The sequence below is a fragment of the Elaeis guineensis genome, chromosome 8, assembly GCF_000442705.2.
Source record: "Elaeis guineensis isolate ETL-2024a chromosome 8, EG11, whole genome shotgun sequence".
NCBI lineage: Eukaryota > Viridiplantae > Streptophyta > Magnoliopsida > Arecales > Arecaceae > Elaeis > Elaeis guineensis.
This window is the reverse complement of record NC_026000.2, coordinates 133677138-133700792: the sequence shown is the minus strand read 5'-3', so window position 1 is coordinate 133700792 and position 23655 is coordinate 133677138. Positions and strand designations below refer to the sequence as shown.

The 23655-nt window shown below is 39.2% G+C and overlaps 1 protein-coding gene and 1 long non-coding RNA gene across 6 annotated transcripts; both read left to right on the top strand.

Moving 5' to 3' along the window:
• The first annotated feature begins 1696 nt into the window (after positions 1 to 1696).
• Positions 1697 to 12393, top strand: LOC105049552 (stromal cell-derived factor 2-like protein). 5 transcript variants are annotated; one of them, XR_012143472.1, is made up of 5 exons: positions 1697 to 7277; positions 8220 to 9762; positions 10538 to 10587; positions 10683 to 10812; positions 12232 to 12393. XR_012143472.1 is itself a non-coding variant. In XM_073262203.1 (4 exons), exons 1-4 carry the CDS (start codon positions 7206 to 7208, stop codon positions 12246 to 12248), a joined length of 255 nt encoding a protein of 84 aa, XP_073118304.1. In that variant the 5' UTR covers positions 1704 to 7205; the 3' UTR covers positions 12249 to 12393. The 5 variants fall into 5 exon arrangements, 3 of the variants coding, with proteins under 3 accessions (XP_073118304.1, XP_010927532.1, XP_073118303.1); XR_012143471.1 differs by having other exon boundaries at positions 1705 to 7277; positions 9505 to 9762; XM_073262203.1 differs by lacking the exon at positions 8220 to 9762 and having other exon boundaries at positions 1704 to 7277; positions 10683 to 10798.
• Positions 12394 to 17230: 4837 nt separating this feature from the next.
• LOC140851139 (uncharacterized) lies at positions 17231 to 22852 on the top strand. The gene is made up of 2 exons (XR_012133971.1): positions 17231 to 17639; positions 22596 to 22852. It is a non-coding gene; the product is annotated as an uncharacterized lncRNA (long non-coding RNA).
• The last annotated feature ends 803 nt before the right edge of the window (positions 22853 to 23655 follow it).

Below are 23655 nucleotides of genomic sequence, written 5' to 3'. Positions count from 1 at the left end.
ATAAATATAAAAATATATTTCATGCTAATTCAATACAAATCTAATCTTTTTAAATATTTATATACAATATAATTATAAAATTGATTCGAATTAAAATACTCATAACTCAACAGCCTCGACTATGACCAACGTTTAATCTCCATTGACGGGATCCTTTGAATACCAGCACACAACTCTTATTGGCAGGGTCCACTAAATACCAACGCACAACCTCTGCTGGTAGGATTCACTGAGTACCAATATATAATATCCATTGATGGAGCCTATTGAAACATAGTTAGGCTGAGAACATAAATTCGATCTATATCAAAATACTTTTGTATCATAACATATCATAATTTTGATTGAACATATGCATAATCAATAAATTATAGTATTTCAGAATTACTTTTCCATCGAAACACAATTTTATAAATCATATATAATTTTAAAGAATAGTTATTTACTTTTAAAATAAATATGAAATATCTTGAGAAGATAATTCATTACTTACTTTTCACAGACCACTGAACGAACAGATCGATTAACCTTTAAGAGATTCTTTAGTACTTATTATTCTAAATTATATTCTTATATTAATTTTAATTAAGAATTAGATCTAAACAAATCTCAAATCAAAATTTCATTTAAGATCGGATTCTTCACTAAGCTCAATGAAAATCATCAAAAAAAAAATTTTACTATGCTAATTTTAGAAAGATAACTTTGAGAGAGAAAAATCTATCAAAAGAGAGAAACATTCTAAAGAGAAAAAAATTTAAAGAAAAAATAGAGAGAGAAAGTAAAAATTTTTAAAGAAAGAAAATTAGGATTCAGATTGAAAGGAGAGAGAAAAGAGAAAATTCTCTCTCATTTTTATTTTTTAATTATTTATTTATTTTTTTTTCATTTTCCTTCTTTTTTTTCTTTTTTTCTTCTTCTTTGCGGGAGAGCAGGGGACCGCATGCGTCTTCTCTCTTTCTTTTTCTTTTTTTTTTTTTCTTTCATAGAATAGGGGAGGTCTTCCTCCCCCTTGTTCTCGAACTAAGAGGCCTCTCCCTCCAGCCGACCACCACTCAGGCCAGTGGGGCAGCTCCCGACGATGCCAATTGGCTGGGTCCGATGACTGGCGGTAGCCCAATGGTGATGGAAAATCAAAACAAAATAGAAAAATAGGAGAACCCAAAAGTCCACAATTTCAACAGATTTTTGATCGAAAAATTGGCAAAAATCGTAACTTAAAACATATTGAAGATTGAGTGGAAGATGATTAGAAAAATTTACCTGATTTTTTGATGGGATTTGATTGGATTTTTGATGGCCAAAATAAGATCAAATCACTGGTTAAATTGGATGAGATGAAGGAAGAGAAACAACAATTTAATCGGTGATTTTTTTGGGGAGAAGAAATCAAAAGTTTGAGGGCCTTTAAATAGATTACAAAATAAGGTGTTCTAGTTTGATTTTTATTTGGGTTTCTGAGTGATTTTGGGATTTTGAATTGAAGAAGGAATAGAACTCTTTCAGGATTCTTTTCATTTTTTTTTTGATCTTTTGACTACTCGGAGATTTGTGCGATTAAGGATTAAGATGTTACATCTACCCTTCTTTTATTTCTTCCTTCTCTTAAACAAATCCATGTTCCAAACTGAGCCTGAACTCGGCCCGAAGTCGGCTCGGCTTGATGGGCCTCAGCGCCCAAGCCCCACTTAAATCTAGGTTGGTGGCTACTTTTTTTTTTCTTTCTTCGGAGATCATCTGCCTCTTTCCTCGCTTGCGTTCTCCTCGTTGCGGCAAGAAATGGATCGCCCCTCCTCCCCAGTGGAGAAAACGGGCTACTACGACCGCCTCTCGTCGTGGCTCCGCCCACGCCTCCCCGAGCCTAAGACCACCCACCTCCGCAGCAGCCGCCGCTGGCGCCTCCACAGGTCGGGAGGCAGCGGAAAGCTGCATAAAAAGAAGGCACCGTCCGCCGGCCCAGAACCCCGCGCCCAGCGGCAACGGGCTGACGCCCAAAGAACCGTCGCCCCACTTTCAAGAACCGTCGCCATCGCCCGCCCGCTCAGCCGCACCCCGCTCTGCCACCGATCCCGTCTGCTGTCTCCGCCGTCGCCGTCTCGGCTGCCCTGACTCCGCCACCGCCCTCGCCCTCGTCTGCACTGCCCCTGACTCCGCCGCCGCCCTCGTCTGCAGTTCTGCCCCTGACTCTGCCGCCGCCCTCGTCTGCAGTTCCGCCCCCTCCACCGCCCCTGACTCCGCATTTTGGAATCCGGGAGTCGGATTACTACAGGGATGTTAGGTGTGCTAGTTAAAACTCCTCAAGATTGTGAAGCTCTAGCCATCCAGATCCAGATCGTCGTCACCATTTCGTCCACAAAAAGATCGTCGTCACCATTTCGTCCACAAAAGGATCGTCGTCACCGTTTTTTACGGAGAGAATTGAGGACTATGGAGGAGGAATCTCAGAGATTTCTGATAAGCAATCCCCAAGTCCTCAATTCTCTACGTTGTTTCTTTTAGCATATATTCAAAACTATCCTTTTTCCTCGTTTACTTTTTTTTTTGATATACTAAAAAACTAAAGTGGAAATATTGGTCAAATTATTTGCTACAGATTAGCCGGGCCACCTTCCGATCTAGTAATTACTGGTTCTAGTAGTTCACATTTTTCTAGCCAATCATTCCAACCGTCCACCGTAATTTTTGTTCAAAGATTTGAGAGACACATTTATCCTCTTACGTGAATGGACTAGTAAATGTAATTCGTTAATCATTTTTTGGAAAATTTTGGTCATCTATGACTTAATTACAGATGGTTCTTGGATTTGATGTGGTACCTTCTAGGCCAATATTCCTTCATGGCCTGTATCATATAGAATCTTGAATCTCATATTCGTGCATCATAAAATTTTCAGTGTTTCTAATCATACAGACTTGTTGATGATGAGTTCAGATTGGAAAAGTATTTGCTTTCTAGCATATAATCTGTAGAATTTTTGTTTCAAAAATTTTTGTGACTTATTTTTTATAACTTGGCTTTCTTCAATTTGAGGATCGTTCTTCTTTTTTTGGTTTATGTAAGCCTTATATTGATACGAGAGATCGTTTATTGAAGCACTTTTGATCATATAATACAAACCTCCTAACCTCCATTTTCTATTTGTGCCTCAAACCAACTAGATATAACAAAACAGTAATTGGTTTTGCTTTATTAGCATCGTTCTATTTCAAAAGGAAAAATTCATTAATTACTTTGTAATCAAAGCATGTTAGCAGATGCAAGTTCAGATTATTGTTTTAGTAACTTGGTTACTTATAAGATTATTTTCTGTAATTTCAACTGTCAGTGATCATTAAGTTATATGTAATGGATGATTTAGTCAACCAAACAATTATTCTTTTCTTAGAATTCCTCAAATAATATTCTTTGGTTTTCCTCTTCGAATATTGTTTAATAAAATTGTCCACACTGGGGTGGCCTTCCATTCTTTACGAACAGGAATTCAACAATTTCCAAATGCATACGGCCAAAGTGTACATATATCTCTCATATATCATTGCTATTTATTTACCTCCATTCATGTGGAGGTAATCCATCCATGGTGTTAAATGGAATATTCTGCTTGCTCAGCCTGAGACGCAGAAGGATAATCTCATTTGAGATGATAATGATGATCCAGCTTTCAACTTTTTGGAATGATAGTATGATACATAGAATGGTTGCTTTTAACTGTTAGCAAGTACCTGGTTTTGGAACATCTGCATGGTGACTTATCTCTGAATGCTAGCTTCTTCACTTCTTTGTGCTTTTGATATTACTGCACTGGCAAAGGCACTGGATTTTCATGAAGGGTTTTTGATTGTTCATAGTAAAGGTTCTGCTGGAACTCCATGTGCTAACTTGTTGTGTGACAAATTTGACATGTAATGGTAGTGCAACCTTTTTGATGAATGCATGGTGGTCGTTATTGTCAATTCTCAATTGGTAAGTGTGTGCTGCATTGCAAAGGGGAAGATTCCTTTTGCCACTTGCTTTGTCCAAGATGCAAGTGTTTGCCAGCTCCACTTTCTTAGATAAACTTTCTGCACAAATTAGGGCGGCATGATCAAAATTTAGCATCAAAGAAGGAATTTCTAAAGCTACTGAAATTCTACTTGTCTAGACTAAAGGAATGAAACTAAAAAAGAAAATAAGAAAAAAAAAATCTTTCAACTAAGGACTGATAATTGAACCCTAGCTCGTAGCATCCTTCATGATTTTCTTTCTATCATAAGGTTAAAAATGCATAAAAACTTACATTCTAAAATCAATGATTCTACATTGCATCATATGTTCCGTGTATGTGTTAGTCTCACAAAGGCTTATCATGTTGCTTTTTTTAATTCAATGAGCAATTGATGACAAAGTCCCATTTCTGGTCATATGTCTTTGTCAATATTTTTTCTTACAAGTTGTAGGACAGTTCCATATAGATGTGTTCTAGACCCTAATCTTGCTTGAGACATATATTCAAGTCCAAAGTTTGCTATTTCAGTACTGAATCCTATACCGATACAATCCTATTATAATATCGGTATGCAGTTTGGTACAGTACCATAGTGTTGGTATAGTACAAGATGTTGTACCGGCATGGTACGGTATGCCCCATATTTGGTGGTACTAGGTTGGTATGGCAGACCTTGTTGAAGTCCATGATGGATGCTGTAAAATGATGAGCTTTAGTTAAGGATCCTAAGATATGAATAAAATTCATGCATTTTGCATGAATCACAGCTATGTTATTCTCTTTTTATATAGAGAGATCCTCATAAACAACTTCTAGGACATCATTTTTTTGGTAACCATGGTTGATTTCGATTTTTCTAATGGAGGTTGAACCTTCTTATTAGAAGTTCATCTTCTTGGAATATTCCCCCCCAACTTTGTTAGGTTTCTTGCATATGTTTCATTCCTGAGCTGGATATCTGATCTCATGTGGTTTCAGATGAATCACTACGACTAAAGTGAATTTTTGTGTTAGATAACATCGGTCTTGCATCATGTACTATGCATAGATAATGAATTAGAAATCACCTTTGACATGCTAAACATCTAATCATGCTGGGAGCATAAATTTGTTTTTATTACATTATAGAGTTTTGGATTTCACCTAGATAAGTTTGATCATGTGATCCTTGATGTTGCAGCAAAAAATGTGCCATTTTACCTGATGATGATCATTGATATGTATCAATTGTTATAAGTGCCTCTCTATGTACTTTTGATGGTTCAGTCTTCCATCACATTCACTTCTTTTCATGACCAAATCCTCTATGATCAAATTTCCATCTATTAGTTCTGTAACAATTAGATAGTCTTCTCTTAGTTTAGTCACAATTTAGTCATACATTTGTATCGTCAGCTGTCCACTTCTTTCCCATTGCTTGGCCTAAAAGGTCTGTCTTTCTCGATTGCATGCATGCCTCCATGATGTAGATAGCTTCGCTATGATTTTAGTTTGATGAAAGGATCAAAGTACACTGAGTACAAGTTGGGGATTGTGTCAATACAGTACCAGTACAATACCATGCTACCACTTGGCATTTTTGTGGTGCCATTTGCAGTATCAGTACCCAAGTTTTTCTCCTTTTCCAGTTTTCATGCTGTTCTGGGGTTGTTATTAGGGCTAAGGTTAGTTTAGGGTCTAAAAGTTCAGTACATTGAATTTATGGTGTTGATATAGGGACGGGCACTATTTTTCTGAGGTTCTTTACCCATAAATCATAAGCATATAAAAAACCGAAAGCACACTCAAAAAATACAGCATGTTGTATGTTGATGCATAATCTACAAGAATTCAAAATTTATGCCGCACATGGAGAATTTGGTAGGGCTTCTCTTTAATTTGGTGATTTTTAGCCACCTTTTCATGGGAAGGAAATTACAGTCATGAGCATTTTTCCTTGATCATGACCTCTTCTAGGCCTGGAGTCAACTGGATCCGCATTGAATTGGCCAAATTTGAGCTCTTCTAATCTTTCTTTACTCTTTCTCCCTGTTTGAATGCATAATGCAAAAACCAAAAACAGAAAACAAAAGTAAAAAGTAGAAAAAGAAGCTGAGGTTCTTTTGAATCGATATGGGTTGGTATCTAGTGGAACTTGCAGGTGCCAGTCTGTATTGTACAGTTTGGGATGGGCCAATTCGATTAGGAACTAAGTACCATTGTCATTCCATGGCTCGTTCCCTACTGGTTTGGTACAGTTATCCAGTATGAACCAGATTTGCAATCATCTTTGATGACAATCGATCATTTAGATCAAACCTGAAAAGGGCTTGCATTTGATTTTGTCCCATACTAGAAACGGTTGGTTGGGGAATTTGATCAAATCTATCATCGGACATTAGAAAGAGGAGTTAGGCCCTTAAACCTATTCTATGCATGAACATCAAAATCCACCGTACTTTGATGTAAAAGAGAATATTATAATTTTTTCATTACATTCATTAGATCTTTAGATGGCTTTACATCTACATATATTAACCATAATGATTTGAAGCACACAAAACTAGAACGTCATCTAAACCATTTAGTTAGCTTAGTCGTAGTCCTTCAACTGAATGATGACTATGGAAGGCAAAAAGGAGAAGATATTTATATATCTTCTCTCTTGGCAAAACTTAAAAGGATTTCATAAGTTGCTTTAAGCATGATGCTTTTAATACAACATGAAAGGTATATTTTATCGAGGCACTTCATGTACGTATATACATATACATGTATATATATGTGTGTGTACACATATAATAAAGAAGATGAATAAATTTTTGAATCTTGTTAGTCATCAAGCTCGAAGTTACAGTTACATCTGCTCGTAGAGGATTTGTTTGAATATAAATGCAAACATAAAGACTCACTAATTCAGTCATTGATATACTTATTCTTGTAGTTATTAAATCTGCTAAATCTTATGTTTCACTAAGCACTAAAATATATATATGCTGAAGTTCTAGCTACCATGGGTACCATTCGCAGATGGATGCTGATGATCACTTCGTGAAAGAAAAAAAAAACAGTTATCATTCTTTCAAAAATTATCCTTTTAAATTTTGTCTCTGATAGTTGTTTATTTTATTTGTCTCTGTTTTGCCACTTACTATACAATAAGTTCTGCAGATTATAAAGCCTCTACCAGATTCATCTGCTAAACATGGTGATTCCATACCAAATGGAACGATCATATGAATGCAACATATGAGAACTCGAAAATGGCTGCATAGCCACTTGCATGCATCACCCATAACTGGTAATTTGGAGGTGAGTGAAGTTTTGAATCTTTTTTTTATGTCTTCCTTTGCGACTTGAGGAATATATGCTTATCATGATCTTCATATCAGTTTAATTTGATTGAGACAATTGTTATGAATGTAATTATTCCAGTTTCCCTATATCATTATCAATTGATAACGGTTCTCATCTTGTCCTACACCATTCTTCATGGTCTAAAATGTCCAAAGTGGCAATGATTAAGGTTTTTCAGATGTTTTGGAGGCTAATTACGTGCATATGGAATGATCACTCAAGAAATGATCTTCACAAATTGAAGAAGAGTTTGTTTCATCTATGGTCAGGAACTATCTGAAGTTCTGAACCGCTTGAATTTTAGTCCACATGTATTTTAAAATATATAGAACTTGATGAATGGTGCAGATTATCAATTTGGATGGTTCACCATGTTGTCCATTTTCCTCCTTGTTGATGTAAGTTGGCATACTTAGAAATATCAACCAAAATGTTCCTATATATTGGTTGAGATGTTTGCAAATGCTGGCAAATCAAATATAAGTCAAGATCAATTTGACATGCTGATAAACTTAACCTTTATTTTGGCAATATAAATATTTTCTATATGACAAATTTTTAATTGTATAAGTTGTTGGCAATATCTTGGTGATTCTGGTTTTTTAACTAAGATAGAAGCAAACTTTACCATTTCTCTTATATCACTGATTTAATGAGAACAAGAACTATGATCTGATTATATCCAAGAAGCTTTGGATCATAAAATTGTAAAAAGGACTATGTTATGAAATTCAATGAAAATGATTTAATAAAACAAGGTGATATAACTATGTTTGACCTCCATTTTCTAATTTTCTAATCAGATGAATGAAATGGACTTGAACATTTAGAACATAGTGTAAAATGATGAAAGTCATCCGCTTTAAATACAAGTGATCTTGGGTTTTTTTGATTCAGTTGGCCAATGTGGATTGCCAAGACTTGGACTTCAACAACCTTGCAACAGACAGGAATGCTCAGATCTCTTGCCTTTTCATTTTTCTTTTTCCCCCAATATATTGTGAAGCTTTTCGCTTTATCAACAAACTTCCTTAATTTGATTCTTTCTAGTAAATACATCAGTGCACCATAGCTACCATTTGCACCAGCTTAATAAATGATTTGGATGCCAAAGGAAACTATTGTGCTGTGGCTCTTGTTTTTCAGAAGTCTTGCTTGTAAAGCAACAATGGCTCTTTTGACTTTTGAATGATTAGTTGACTTCTTTAAATATGGAGAGGAGGGGCTGCGAACACGATCTCAAACTTTGACTTTAAAAACTAGGTTATATTAGATCGTACCTTGCAATTTGAAGCTTCTTGGATGCTTAATAGTTTAGATGTATCAACATTGAGCTGCTTGTGGTTCATAATACCATATACAGTTAAGATACAGATTTAGTCAATCAAATCATACCTTGCTAACAGCTTGGGTGCTGATCTGACTTGTAAGAAAGACCATGGTGATTAGTCCCAGTGAACTCAGTAATATGGAACATCACAAGGACTTGATGTAATCTAAGTCGATCCAACATTTCATGCATTGAATGACTACATATAACAAGTGCCTCATATATCAGTTTGGCTTTTTGCTATTTCAGATACAGGCCACTATATCATTTTATTAACTATGTTGGTTTTGTGCAACCTTGATTCATATTCTTTTCAGTTCAAGCAGAGCGGATGCTTTTCCAGCACCACCTTTTTGTCTTAATTGAGACCATTGATATGCTATAAGTGAATCCTTTGATTTTGTAGACATATGTTTATGTTGCACCATTAGCATTCGTTCGATGCTCATTCATGTGATTGCTGTGATGAATTATCAAGTACACCTACATTATCCGAAGAAGTTTAAATTAATCGAGAATGGTCAACTGCTCAGGGGTGTATTTGGTGTTGGTGATAGAACCAGTTATTTCATTTGTATAATGGAGTTCATGTTTATGTTGATTCATGTTAGTTCTGATGATGATGTTAATATTGATGTGGTACCACTTATCATGCTTGAACCTATCAAGTCATATCATATTGTTATGATTAACTATTTCATTAGATTGGTCTTGCATTTCTTTCCAATTGAGTTGAAATGTTGTTCTTGAACTTATTGAACATTGGTAAACAATCACATGTATTTCTAGATACATGCAAGTACTCATTTTTCCATTTACGTGCTTGTTTACTAGAATTGGGAGTGGATGCAGGTGTGTGGAAGCCAATCTTTTAAAAAGTTTCGAAGTGCAGAAGAGCTTAGAAAATGGGTGCAATAGCAAGTTTCAAGAGAGGTCCCATAGTGGGTACAATGTCCTAGATCGAAGTTTTTTGGCTCCTAGATATGTCTAATCACTCTACAGAAAGAATTGGCAATTGCTGTCAAATCCTGTTTCTGTTTGTCCATGCGATGCCATGAAGCTTGAATGTATCAGTGCGAACTGGGTGATCGACTGTTCCTAGTGCTAATTGTATGTATCAAAGGAATTACTGCACTAGAGATTTTGTTTTATTCATAGTTATATATAAATGAAAAGACACCAGCTAATATGTAGAAGACTTGAGAATAAAGAAAAATCTTAGACTTGAGAATAAAGAAAAATCTTTCTCAAAGATTCCAAAGTTAAGGATGTCAATAAACAGGAAGGCATGGAAGTAAGTCTGTTTACTGGGAAAGATTCATAAACAACAGACGTTATACCATCTGTTTGTGATTGGGTGGGTGCTTCTTAAAGAAAATATATTTGGAAGCATGGTATTCCAGCCTACAGATCAGATGGTTGACAATAATGTTTACAGTGTAGGGTTTGTGGGTCCAGTTCCTGCTTGGAAGGTGGATTCTACCTGCAGAGCTGACATGGTAGGACTAAAATTTTGTCTGCAGATGGTCGAGGATGTCATTCCTAAATTTGGTCTGAGAACGTTACAGATTCAGTTGTTGAGCTAACAACAGGCGCTTAGAACTCACCAATCTTGACATTTCTTAAATATATGCCTTTATTTTCTTACTGGAACAGCATATAGAATTTTAAAATTTTTTTAACAAAACTAACCTTAGATAATTGATAATTGCTCTTCTGATGAAAACTCCATGGCATGTTGATGCTGTGCTTTCCATTCTGGAATTGTATGTTTTCAGTTTTCTGTATTCCTATCATTCCCTTTCAAATCCTGCACCTTTTGGATTGTCACAACTCATAATTCCAGGAACTAATTTTCCTGACACTTATTTTACCATACCTGTAGGTTAGCTGTTTTGGAGGTGATAGAGAGTCAGATACTGGAGATTACCGGCGGTGAGAAACTGCTTTTGACCTAAAAGGATTTGACTAGCATTTAACTCATGCATCAAAATGGCTTATCCTGTTTGGTCCTGGCCTTCTCCTTTCAGGCTTGAAATTGAGGGGAATGGGAAAACATGGAGGCAAGACCAGAAAATAAGACTGCAACATGTTGATACTGGTGGTTATCTACACAGTCATAACAAGAAATACTCTCGTATAGCCGGTGGGCAGCAGGAGGTTAAGTGATATTTTAGGTTTCTTTGTCATCATGTCTTTTAAATCCTATTTGTGTCTGCATGGCCAAACAGCCCAGTAGGATCCGATTAAGCACATTGGTGGCTCCGTCGACACACATATTATAGCAGATAGCTTGATAAAAATTTTAAACTTATATTAATCTCATATTTAGTTGATTATATATATATTTTTATTAACTTAATTTTATTATTTACTTATTATAGACACGGTAGTTGGATCATATACCAGGATAACTGTAGTTTTGGGAGGCCATACATCAATCTAGGAGGATCGATGATTACCTAGATTCTAGGTCCGAATAAATCATGATAATTAAAAATATTATTTATTAAATTTTTATATATACTGATATATATATAACGGCATTAATAATTTTTTAAACTATATAGGTGGATCATGTGGAGTATGTTGTAGCACGGCACTATGAGGACTAGTCCTCTAAGTCTCTCCTTGATCTCAAAGGATGGCTCAGGACCATTGAAGGAGTGAGTAGGAGCCGAATCATAGGATTCAGATATAGCTTCGACTCTCTAACAACTTGCTGGTCTTCGATATCTTCTTTTCAAAACTCGATGACCTAGACATGGGATGATGTACATGTTGAAGAGGTCATGAAGAGGCTTTTTTATCAGCAATCTTAGAGTTTTCAAGATGTCGTTTGCGAGACCATTGTTGAGATTTTACAATATCCACATCTGTATAATCAGTTGAGCTCGTTGTTATAACTATCATAGTAGGTAAGTCAAGTAGTATTAATAAAATTTTTTACTTATTTTAAATTTTTATATTTAGAAACTTCACATAGTTAGGCTTGAGTTGGAAAAAGAGGACATAGGGGTCAAAAATCAATCTATCCATTCAATGGATAGAATGAAGATATAGATATATTCGTATCATCGAATGGGATATGTAGGAATAATTCGTTTGAGAATTGGAGGAGCGTATCGAAATATATCTCTCCGTACCGATTTAAGCTTCAAGCAGAAGAAAAGAGATATCTAGAGGGTTAAAATTTTATTTAACCATTCGATAGATGGATTGAAGATGTTTATAGCTTTATAAAATCGAATGAAATATGTAGGAATAATCTGTTTGAGAATCAAAAGAGTATATCGGAATATATCTATCCGTGTCTGTTTATACTTCAAGTAGGAGGGAGGGGGTATTCAGAAGATCAAAATTCAATCCAACCATTTGACGGACTGGTTGAAGGTGTTTATAGTTCGTATAATCGAATAGAATGTGTAGAAATAATTCGTTCAAAAAAATTGAAGGAGTATATCAAAACATAACCCTCTATAAAAGGTTTAAGCTTAAAGTGCATCAATTACTTTAATTTTATGATTTCAATTAATTTAATTTTAAGATTATTAATAATATTTTATTTTTTTATTACAGGATGCTGGGATATCTGACTCTTATCCACTTACTGCCGATGATGTACAGGAGGAGGAAGAGAACCTTTGTTGATTTTTTTTTTAGTTTTGATATAATATATTTAATTTTGATGTTTGAATAATGTTATCTTGTAGAATTAGATAATTTATATTTTTTATATAATATTAGTTTTTTTATTTATGATGATGATAGTTGATTATTAGTTGTTATAGTATCTGTAAATATATGTTGGTTGCTAATTTAATTATAGTAGATTTTAATAAATATATTTTTTATAATTTTTTAAAAAATATTATCAGCGACAGCTAAATCCATCACTAATACTGTTACTAAATATTAACGATGGCTACAGCTTATTAGTGATGGCTTCAGCAGTCACTAATATATTTTTTAATTTAAATTATAAAAAAATTTAAAAATTATTATAAGTAATGGACATGACGTCGCTAATTATTATCATTAATACTTTATTAGCGATGATTTTTTTTGCTATCACTAATAATAATCTTCAGTTCAAATTTTTTTTTTATGGCTTATTGGCAATGGTGTGCCATCACTAATACCTTTTTACAATTAGCGACGGCATTTAGCCTTAACTAATAAGTAATTTTCTTGTAGTGCTAGAGCTTTTAAGGAATTATGAGTGCCAGGTGATCGAGAGGAATGCGGTTCGAGAGAGAATGGAAAGATAATGGGTCTGGTTGGTTCTGACCCATTAACCTGTAATCCATATTGGGATAAATATGTCATTTCATGATTTTTGTTGGTTTTAATTTAAATAAATATATTTTTAGTTAACGGTGTTAGCGATACCATTATGTGGAGGGTATTTATGTAAAAATATAGTTCTATAAGAGTATATATGTTAATATAAATTTTAAGAAAATATTCACGTAAATTTAAATATTTGAGAGGGTTTGCACATAAAAATTTCTTAAAAAACTGATCATTTTCCTTAAAAAAATTGGTCTTTTAGAGACTGTACTCCACCAAAGGACTGGAACTTAGAGCAGTAGGAGCTGAATTTGCTTGACTAGTATTGGTGTCTTATTTTGGTTTTGCAGTCATTTTGTTTTTCAGATGGTTCTGAACTTGTTTAAAGATAATAAAACTCTTTTCCTATTTTGGTTTCTCTCTTATCATGGCATTTCTCTATATTTTGAATCTTAAAAATCAGTTGGCAGTTATGATTAGACTTGATGTTTCTCTCTTGGGCCCAGATCAAGAGCATAACAAATGCTATAAGTCGGCAAGGCAGACCACACAAGCATACGAGGCTATTGATCAAATTATTATAATAATTTCAAAGCAACGATAAAAGCCTTCAATCCTCAAAAATTAATTTATAAGTATTATAATAAATCAGTTTCATCGAGGAATAACCCAAGACAATCTAAGATATTAAATTTCAAATATTACTAATATTCAATCTAAACAAAAAATCTTTAAAACTATGCTAAACTAATAAAAAAACCAAATAACATAGATGACCAAGACAGCTAGATTTGCTAATTGCTCCAAAGAATTTAGCATGCTCGTCCAAGTCCCAAGCAAGTCATGAATCAGGATCTGGAAAAAAAAAAAAAAAAAAAGAAATAATGAGCTCAACCAACCCAATAAGCAACATAATACATCAAAATTAAGTCTAAGCATGACAGGAGATAGTAGATCAAATAAAATTTATAACATGTTATTAATTGAGTATATCAAAATTCAAAGAATAATATTTTTTTTATTTTTCAAAAGTGTGTTTTCAGAAATTGATATCAAATCCAAAATCAAGCTATGAATACATAATAATCTAATGGCATGAGTTAGATAATAAATACAGGATGCATGAATGTGTCAAATAATGAAAAACTGATACTATTATTTTAATCACTGATGGCTTGATATCGAAATAAATTTTTTAATTATAAATTGATAGGGCCAACGAATAATCTTTACTGGCAGAGCCAGATCATAATCATGCTGAGAATACATAGCTACAAAAATAATTTCACAAGTCACCCGGTTAACTTTCCAAATTCGATGCTCAATGCTAATCTGGTATTGAAAAATAAGTTATTCATAGAAATAATAAATACATATTACATATTCTTGTTTCAAGAAAAAATAGCATATGCTTGATCCATTTTCAAGATCATTTCTTCTAACAATTTTAAAAAAAAAATATTATGAAGCAGCATTTGCCATACCGTGCTGAACCGGTCGGTACACCCTGTATGGTACTGAATCAGTGGGGAACCGGCACGATTCGGTCGGTAAATCTGGTACACCGACGGTATGAAAAAAAAATAATAAGAAAAAAAGAGAGAGGAGGAGAGAGAGAGAGGTGGGAGCCGTCGGAGGGCTTTCGAGTCCCGTATCATCTGATAGGATTTTCAAGAGAGTGAGAAAGAGAGAGAGAGCGCTCGGGGAGGGGGAGAGACCTATCGGACGGACGTCGCCTCCGTCGCGAGGCCTCCGGTGGCCGGCGAGCCGATGCTGACGGTTTGAGGGCGGTCGAGCAGGCGAAGTCCCTCCGCGACTCCGTCCCTTTCTTCTTTTTCGAAACAGATGACTTTTGTTTCGTTTTTTTTTTTGATTTTAAACTCATGAAGTCGGCAACTGGGTTACCGACTTAATTTTTTTTAAAAAAATAAAAATCATGAAGCCGGCAAACTGTTTGCCGGCTTCACTTAAAACTATCTTTTTTAAAAAATCTCGTGAAATAGGGGCGACGCCCCTGTTTCACGTCCGCGACATCGGTTGCGCGGATTGCACCCTTCGATGGCCACGACGGCCAGGCGGAGGCCGTCCGGTGGCCCCGCCGGCTCCTTCCCCTCTCTCTTTTTCTTTCTTCCTCCTCTCTCTATTTCTCTTTTTCTCTCTTTGTCTTCTTCCGATTCGGGTCTGCTTGCCTTTGTCGGTTTGGTATGGTACGAAACCGTACCGAACCATACGTCGGTCGGCCGATACGGCCGGCGGTACCAGTTCAACATATCTTATTATGAAGTGTTAAGTTATTTACCTTTGTTATGGAGAAATCCAAGTGTAGTGTTTACCAATCTACACTTCAATCTAGCAAATCAAATATGCCTATTCAAGATTGTTGAAATTTAATTAATTTAATGTCAATGTCTTAGAAGTCCAATAGAGGTATGATAGGGCCATGGCTTTAGCTCAAATCAAGATATATTAAGGATAGGCCAGTTAGGTGGCGAAGCTTGATGGTTCAAATCGATCAGTCTGGCAGCTATAATGAATGGAAACTGGCAAAAATAAAGAAAAAAAAGAGAAAGAAGAGAGATAGATCATGATGGAGGACCATGGAGGGAGGGATTCCTATTTATAGTAGATTTTTTATGATTCAACTCGAATTCAATGATCTTAGGAGTCTTTTTTTTCTTTCTAAAATTGTCAGAGAAGAAGACTCTTATCAAAAGTCTTTCATTTCTCCAATGCATGCAACACGCAAGCCAAGCCAATGAATTAGCTTCTTTGGTCTGGGCCAACTAAAAGAACAGGCTGATCCAGTATGAGGCTTTGCCTCACACCCTCAATTTTGTAAATACGAGAAGTTGACAATCTAAAGAGCACTCATAATTTTAATCTTCTCAAAATCTTTTGGCAATAATATAAGGTCAACAAAATAATCCTAACTTTATGCAAAGTAAAATAAAGAATGTCCTTATAAGTATGGTCAAATTATTTCTACCATTATTGTTGTTAGAAATCTTTCTTCTAAAATATTAAAAATCTCTTAATAAAATTATATTATATTATTTTTTATTTGATTAATGGCTTTTTGCATACACTGAGTAAATAAATTAAGTTTTGATATTATCTGGTTCTTGTCCACGTAATGGAAGGTACCTTCTTTAGAATAGAATTCATGTGAGGTGCAAAGAGATATCACGGATTGCTAAATTCAGATACATTAAAAATTAGTAATTTTGATTGAAATAATATCACTCAATTTGAGATAATGCTTAATGAGGATATTTTAGTTCACTCAATTAATATGGATGAGAAATAAGATCCCTTTCTTATTTTTTTCTATTTATAGATATAATAAAAATATGAGTTTGATTGGATGCATCTTTAATAATATGCTACATGAGAAATAATCGGACGTATGTGCATGAAATTTCAAGAAAAAAAAGAGAAATTAAAAAAAAAGATATTATCTAATTAGCAAATTAAGTTTTTTGACGGTTTAAGATCAGTATTTATATTTAAGCAGATTTATGTTTAGATTTTTCGATTAACATGTTATTAACAAACCAACTGTTATCTCTACTATAGGTCCTATATCATACTGTTTAAAATACTAATCATCGCCATTTGATACAAAGTGAAATAGTAATAAAAAATAACCAAAAAATTGGAGGAAATATTTTTATTTTTTTGCTACTTCTGATTCATTCACTTAACAAAGCGAACAGAAAATAAAGAAGATAAGGAGAAAGGTACCTCGCCAATCGGACCTAGATCCGATATTCATACTGCAACTTCAGACGCGCCCGATGAAGGCCGTCGATGAAGCTGGTCACCTTGTTGATCAGGTGATCATGGTTCTGGACCAGGGGATCAAGGTTCTCTAAAGGAATATCGGTCTGGAGGTTGATCAGGCGGACTAGGCGCAGGTAAGCAAAGCTCCGGTCCAGGGGATCAAGGTTCTCGAAAGGGATACCGGTGGGTCCGACGATCAGGCTCTTGGTGTTATTCAAGAGATCGAGGGTCCTCGTGACATTTTTTATCTTGTCATCGAGCACGCGCGCAAGGAGGGATTCCTGCGGCTTGTTCGACGTCCTCGCGATCGTGGCTTCTGAAGCCGGTGGCTGGAGGATTGGAGTGTTCGAGGAGGAGGCGGGGATCAGGGATTGGGACTGGGTTCGCCGGTAGCAGTCCTCCTGATCGTTGATCAAGAGAGTCGGCAGATCCGAAGGGGTTGTCGGTGATGGGGGCATCAGATCCGGAGGTGGCGTTTGGGGAGGAGGTGGGGATCAGGGATTGGGACTGGGTTTGGCAGGTGCAGGGAAGACGGACAGAAGCGGTTGTCAAAGAAAATCGGTAAAAATGGTGAGAAAGAAGAGAGATGGTCGTTGTAGAGGGTCACGGAGGGGATGTTTATACTGGATTTCCTGGGTTCCCCCTAGGAATCCGCTTCCTTCCTGGACTCGTCGAGAAGAAGAAGACTCCCATTGGGAGTCTTCTATTTCTCCGGCGCGTGCAACGTGCGTATCATATGCCGGGGAGGATCCAAGGGGACCGATCCACGTGGAATACTCGGCGTAAGAAATTGGGACGGAAAGGCGATGAAACCGTGATGGAAGACCTCGTTGTGTTGCACAGAAGAACAAGCCTCGCATTCTACTCTGGAACAACAGTAACATGTGGTTGAGGCAACCAAATATCTACAGGTAATTACTGTGACTTGTAGTTTTTACAAGATGCCGAAGAAGTTCATGTCTCACCACGTCCTCTTCAATCCATTACCCGGCCTCATTTTCCAAAGTGAAAATTCGGTTCCTTCTTCTTCTAAATATAGTAGATCTATGAAAGAACTTAACATTACTTTTGATTTTTGCCTCCAATATAATTTCTGCATTCTTAAATTTTTGTGGCACTTCTGCAGCAAATTCATTAGTTGCCTATGATCCTAGAAAGGCCTTCTTGTTTAGATCCCAATTTTTTGTTGATAAGAGGAGGAAGACCAACAGGTGACTGCTTTTGTTCTAATGTGGTGTATCTATTTGTATGGAGTCCACTTGTTTTTCTGTGCATCATCTCAGCCGCGATAATCTAAATTTAAATCTCTATCTTTATCGGAGTTTATACTGGTAATGGCTTGTTTGCTAAACTGGTCCCAGAAAGTACGGCTAAAAATTATTTAGATCCCAATCTTTCAAAAGTTACAGCATCATCCAGACATTATAAATCCGATTCATTTAAGCTATTATCGTCAATTTTCGGTCACCAATTGAACAGAATACAATTTTTTTTGTGATGTGGCAAGAAGAGGCTCTTAAGATATAGCAGAAAGAAATGGTTGGGAGAAAAAATTGCCATATTAGTGGATTATTGGGAAAAAATTCTAATCAAAATAAGAGAGAAGGATACTCTGACATGCAAAAGAAAAAGGAAAAAATAAAAAATGAAGGGAACTTTAGTTTGGGAGAGAATAAAACAAATTGATTGAAAAAATGATAAAATTTATATTTTAATTATTATTATTATTATTAGTATTATTTTTTGTTGGGTGGATGTCCGGCCAAGACACCACCTCCCAAGATCTTTCCAGTACCACGCGATGCAGCAGGAAGAAAGAAGAAATAAAACAAAAGGAAAAACAATCAAAATACGTGGATCAGCCACAAAAGGGCTCGCCTCCACGGGGCATGCAAACTTCACTATGAAAAGAAAATTTTACAAGAGGAGACCTCACCCTCAACCCTTGTACACCCAATTCTCTCTCACATGAAGTCCCCTCACAAAAGCTCTCTCTCTCTTGGAGACCCCCTGAACCCCTGAAGAGTCTGGCGACCGCTGTCCAGGAGCCTCCTGCTCCTTCTCTCACAGCGCCTTCGCCCCTCTCTCTCTCCTCTGGTTCGTACGGCCTTCGTACGGCGAGAAAACAACCACCTCGCACCTCTCTGTTACCTCACAGGGCCTTTTAAAGGCTTAAACACTGTTTAAACTTGATTAGAGAGAGATTAGGAATCCTAAACAAAGCCAAAAAACCCTCCGAACCGTCGGATCAAGACCGGGAGCCACCTGGGCCGTCCGATCGCGCTCCGGTCCAAGGAATAGTGTCGTGGACCGCGAGAAACGCGTGGAAAACGCCCACGCGGTCCACAGACCGCGCCGTGGACCACCCGGTCCACGGTGGACCGGGGCAAGGGGCCAGCAGGCCGCTGGCCTGGGCCGGCCCGCGCGCGCGGGCCTGCGCGCGGGCCTGCGCCCGCCTGGGCCGCGCGCCCGCCTGGCCGTGCGCCCGCCTGGGCCGCGGGCCCCCACCGCGCGGGCCTGGGTCGCGCGTCCCGCGCCGGCCTGGGTCGCGCGTCCTGCGCGCCACCGCCTGCGGCCGCGCCACTGCCGCCCGCCGTCGGTCACCGGCGGTCCTCCGCCGCCTCGATTCTCGTGCCGACTTCAAAAGCTCGTATCTCCTCCATCCGAGCTCCGTTTCAGGTGATCTTAGTCTCGTTGGACTCCGTTTTTCACCGCAAACCTCGCTGTGGGCTCAATGTGGGCTGAATCTCGAGGCGTCAAATCCTAACAATCTCCACCTCGACTCGATATTCGGCCTCTTCCAAACTTCGAGAGCTTCTGGATCTCCTCGCCCCCATGCCCTGGGGCAATCGCCTGCTGATCATGGATGGGCAAACATGGGAGTCGAGCCAGGCTGCTCGATCCCATCTCCGTCGTATGCTGTGCTCCTCCTGACCTGAGACCTGCTCGGGGCATCATCATGCGGCAATAGGAATCTTACCTTGCGATGTCGCCTCTCGTCCTCCCGAGTCTCCTGTCTCGTGCCCGATCCGCCTCCTGGAGCTCCACCTCGCTCTGGGCTCCACCTGACTCCCGATGCTCCACCTCGCACTGGGCTCCCTGTCAGGTAATAATGTCCTCTGCTCCCCTTCTTCCCCTCCAGCACAATCCTATCGCCGCGTAGCACCCTCAGGATTCCTCCACCAGCTACCGTCCTGTAGCCTCTCGAATCCAGTCTGCTAAGTGAGATAAGATTCCACCTGAAATCGGGTATGTATCGGACCTCCCCCAATCTCCTCACTGCACCGTCATGTATCCTCCAGCTGACCGTCCCAATGCCTCTGATCGCACAGCTCGATCCATCCGGCAGATATACAGTGCTCTCACTGTTCTCCAGGGAGTCAAACTGCTCCTCTCTGCAACACACATGATAGGGGCATGCAGAATCTAATATCCACTGCTGGGAAGAAGTAGATACCTCGTCAGATATCTCCAGGACATCTCCATCTGAATCGCTGCAGGCCGTCGCTACAGCAGCCACCGTCCGATTTTTCAGTTGAGGGCAATCTCTGGCTAGATGCCCCAACTCCTCACACCGGTAATACCTGGTTTTGCTCAAGTCCCTCCTGGACTTAGACCGCCCTCGTTGCGATCTCCTGTCGCTCCGTCTATCGCCTCCTGCACCTCCAGAAGCTACCAAAGCTGAGCTATCGCCACCTGAGCTCGAAGCTGGGTTCTCCCTCCTGAGAACCTCGTTCTGGAGTATCGCCGCGGTGACCTCGTCCATCTTGATAGTGCTCTTCCCCACTAGAAGAGCAGTCACCAAGGACTCGTACGAAGAGGGAAGCGACGCCAGCAAAACCAGCGCCCTGGTCTTCTCCTCAACGTTCTCGCCAACGCTGAGAAGGTCGGTGAGGATCTTCTGGAAGTGGCTCAGATGCTCCTGCACGCTCTGTCCCTCAGTCATCCGCAGTTGGTAAAACTGCCTCCAGAGGAAAAGAGTGTTGGTGAGAGACTTCGCCATGTACAACTCCTCGAGCTTCGACCACAGCATCGTCGGGAAAGTCTCGCTCAGCACATGGATCACCACCTCATCCGCCAGGTACATGCGGATGGTACTCACCGCCTGCATCTGTAGCCGTTTCCAATCCCGCACCTCCATGGTGGTCGGCTTCTCATCGCACAAGAGAGCTTCGATCAACCCCTGTTGGATGAGTACGTCCTTCACCCTTGCCTGCCACAAGGAGAAATTGCTCTTACCATCAAACTGGTTGATCTCCATCTTGATTGTTCCTGTTTTCTCCATCTTCAGTCTTGCTCACCACCACTGCGGTCTGCGTCCTTGTACCGCTTTGCTCTGATACCACTTGTTGGGTGGATGTCTGGCCAAGACACCACCTCCCAAGATTTTTCCAGTACCACGCGATGCAGCAGGAAGAAAGAAGAAACAAAACAAAAGGAAAAACAATCAAAATACGTGGATTAGCCACAAAAGGGCTCGCCTCCACGGGGCATGCAAACTTTACTATGAAAAGAAAATTTTACAAGAGGAGACCTCACCCTCAACCCTTGTACACCCAATTCTCTCTCACATGAAGTTTCCCTCACAAAAGCTCTCTCTCTCTTGGAGACCCCCTGAACCCCTGAAGAGCCTGGCGACCGCTGTCCAGGAGCCTCCTGCTCCTTCTCTCACAGCGCCTTCGCCCCTCTCTCTCTCCTCTGGTTCGTACGGCCTTCGTACGGCGAGAAAACAACCACCTCGCACCTCTCTGTTACCTCACAGGGCCTTTTAAAGGCTTAAACACTGTTTAAACTTGATTAGAGAGGGATTAGGAATCCTAAACAAAGCCAAAAAACCCTCTGAACCGTCGGATCAAGATCGGGAGCCACCTGGGCCGTCCGATCGCGCTCCGATCCACGGAATAGTGCCGTGGACCGCGAGAAACGCGTGGGAAACGCCCACGCGGTCCACAGACCGCGCCGTGGACCACCCGGTCCACGGTGGATCGGGGCAAGGGGCCAGCAGGCCGCTGGCCTGGCCGGCCCGCCCATGCGGGCCTGCGCGCGCCTGGGCCGCGCGCCCGGCTTGGCCGCGCGCCCACTTGGGCCGCGCGCCCGGCTGGGCCGCGCGCCCGCCTGGGCCGCGGGCCCCCACCGCGCGGGCCTGGGTCGCGCGTCCCGCGCCGGCCTGGGTCGCGCGTCCCGCGCCGGCCTGGGTCGTGCGTCCCACGCGCCACCGCCTGCGGCCGCGCCACTGCCGCCCGCCGCCGGTCACCGGCGGTCCTCCGCCGCCTCGATTCTCGTGCCGACTTCAAAAGCTCGTATCTCCTCCATCCGAGCTCCGTTTCAGGTGATCTTGGTTTCGTTGGACTCCGTTTTTCACCGCGAACCTCGCTGTGGGCTCAATGTGGGCTGAATCTCGAGGCGTCAAATCCTAACATTTTTTGTATTATAGGACATCAAAGAAACCAAGTGGAAAGATGAGCAATTAACTCACAATCAAAATGTGAAGAACTTCCATCTGAATTTAAGTATCTATTTTTATTGGAGTTTACAAGATTGAGATATTTGGAAATAGCCGTCCGCTGTTATGCAGCCATTGCCTATACCTTTCTTTTTTGTCAAGGGAAAAAAACAGTGATTAAACAAATAGATATTTGTACACACGCTTGATTTCGGTTCGCATAGCATTGAAGGGATCACATGGTGGTGGTCTTCCCTGATTAGAGCGGTCCCTTATAACCGGCTGCTTTCTATATCTCTTTTTTTATTATTGTTTTGTTGTTCAGATGTTGAAAGGAATATACCTGATTGCTGTAGATGAGCTTGATTCTTAGGGTTCAATGTATATCACAGAATGTGGTGCTTTTTTTTTTTTTTTTTTGCAGATATTGAAGGGAATATACGTGACTGCTATAGATAAGCTTGATTCTTGTAGAGTTTGATGTACATCATAGAATGCTGCGCTTGTCAAGAAAGCACAGCACTCCATCCATTCAAATCTCCTCCATTGAAATTTTAAGTAGTGATAGCTTGTTTAATGGTTTTTTTTCCCTTTGTTGATCAGACTGAAATTCTTATGGGATTTGGAGGATACAGATGTAGTGTCTCTCATCTTTATACAAAATTCCTTTTGCATTATCAATTCTCCCTTTATACTGGTTTTTTTTTGATGGCCACTCAATTTATATAAGTAGAAGAATTTCTTTCAAGGTGGATTGATTTTCTGCCATGATCTCATGTATGTTTTTTGTGTGTTTTGCTTCGCTAACTTCAGTCACTGATATGACTTGAGTTGCATGTTGAACCATTTTAAGATGTGGACTTCCTTATGGATTAAGTTGACTTATCATCTAAACTATCAAGATTTGACAAATTAGGTAAATTTATGCAAACGAGAATTCTTTTTATGCTGTAGTGATTATAACATGTTTAAGGACTTTGAGATTTCCCCCCTAGTGGGTTGAATAGTCAACTCTCTCACTATCTACTTCATTGGTTCATGATTTTATCATTATTTAGATCAAATTGCTAAAGCATATAAGTTCCTGTTTTCTTTTCCTTTTTTATATTTTACCTATCCATTTTCGAGTTCGGAATTGTCTGTATCATATTCATGAATCTGAGGACCATGCTGGTTGATCTCATAAAGTGGACATGTTCACTTTGATGAAGGTCTGATAAGTCAGTGATAATTCATAACCTTAGAACTTTAAAGAGTCCAACGCCACAGGCAGGCACACGTGAAATGCTGATACCTATAACTCTGCACCATTTTGATAGTCAGATATAAACCTGTTGCTACTTAAATTGGTTAGAGTCGAAAGATGGACAACTGAAAATCTCGCGTGGTGGTGCTGGCGCTGGAGTCACCCGTAAAATAAGTTCCAAACCGGAGGTTGTGGCTTCGGCGAGGATCCTCCAACATTCAAGTCAGAAAAGCAAAGA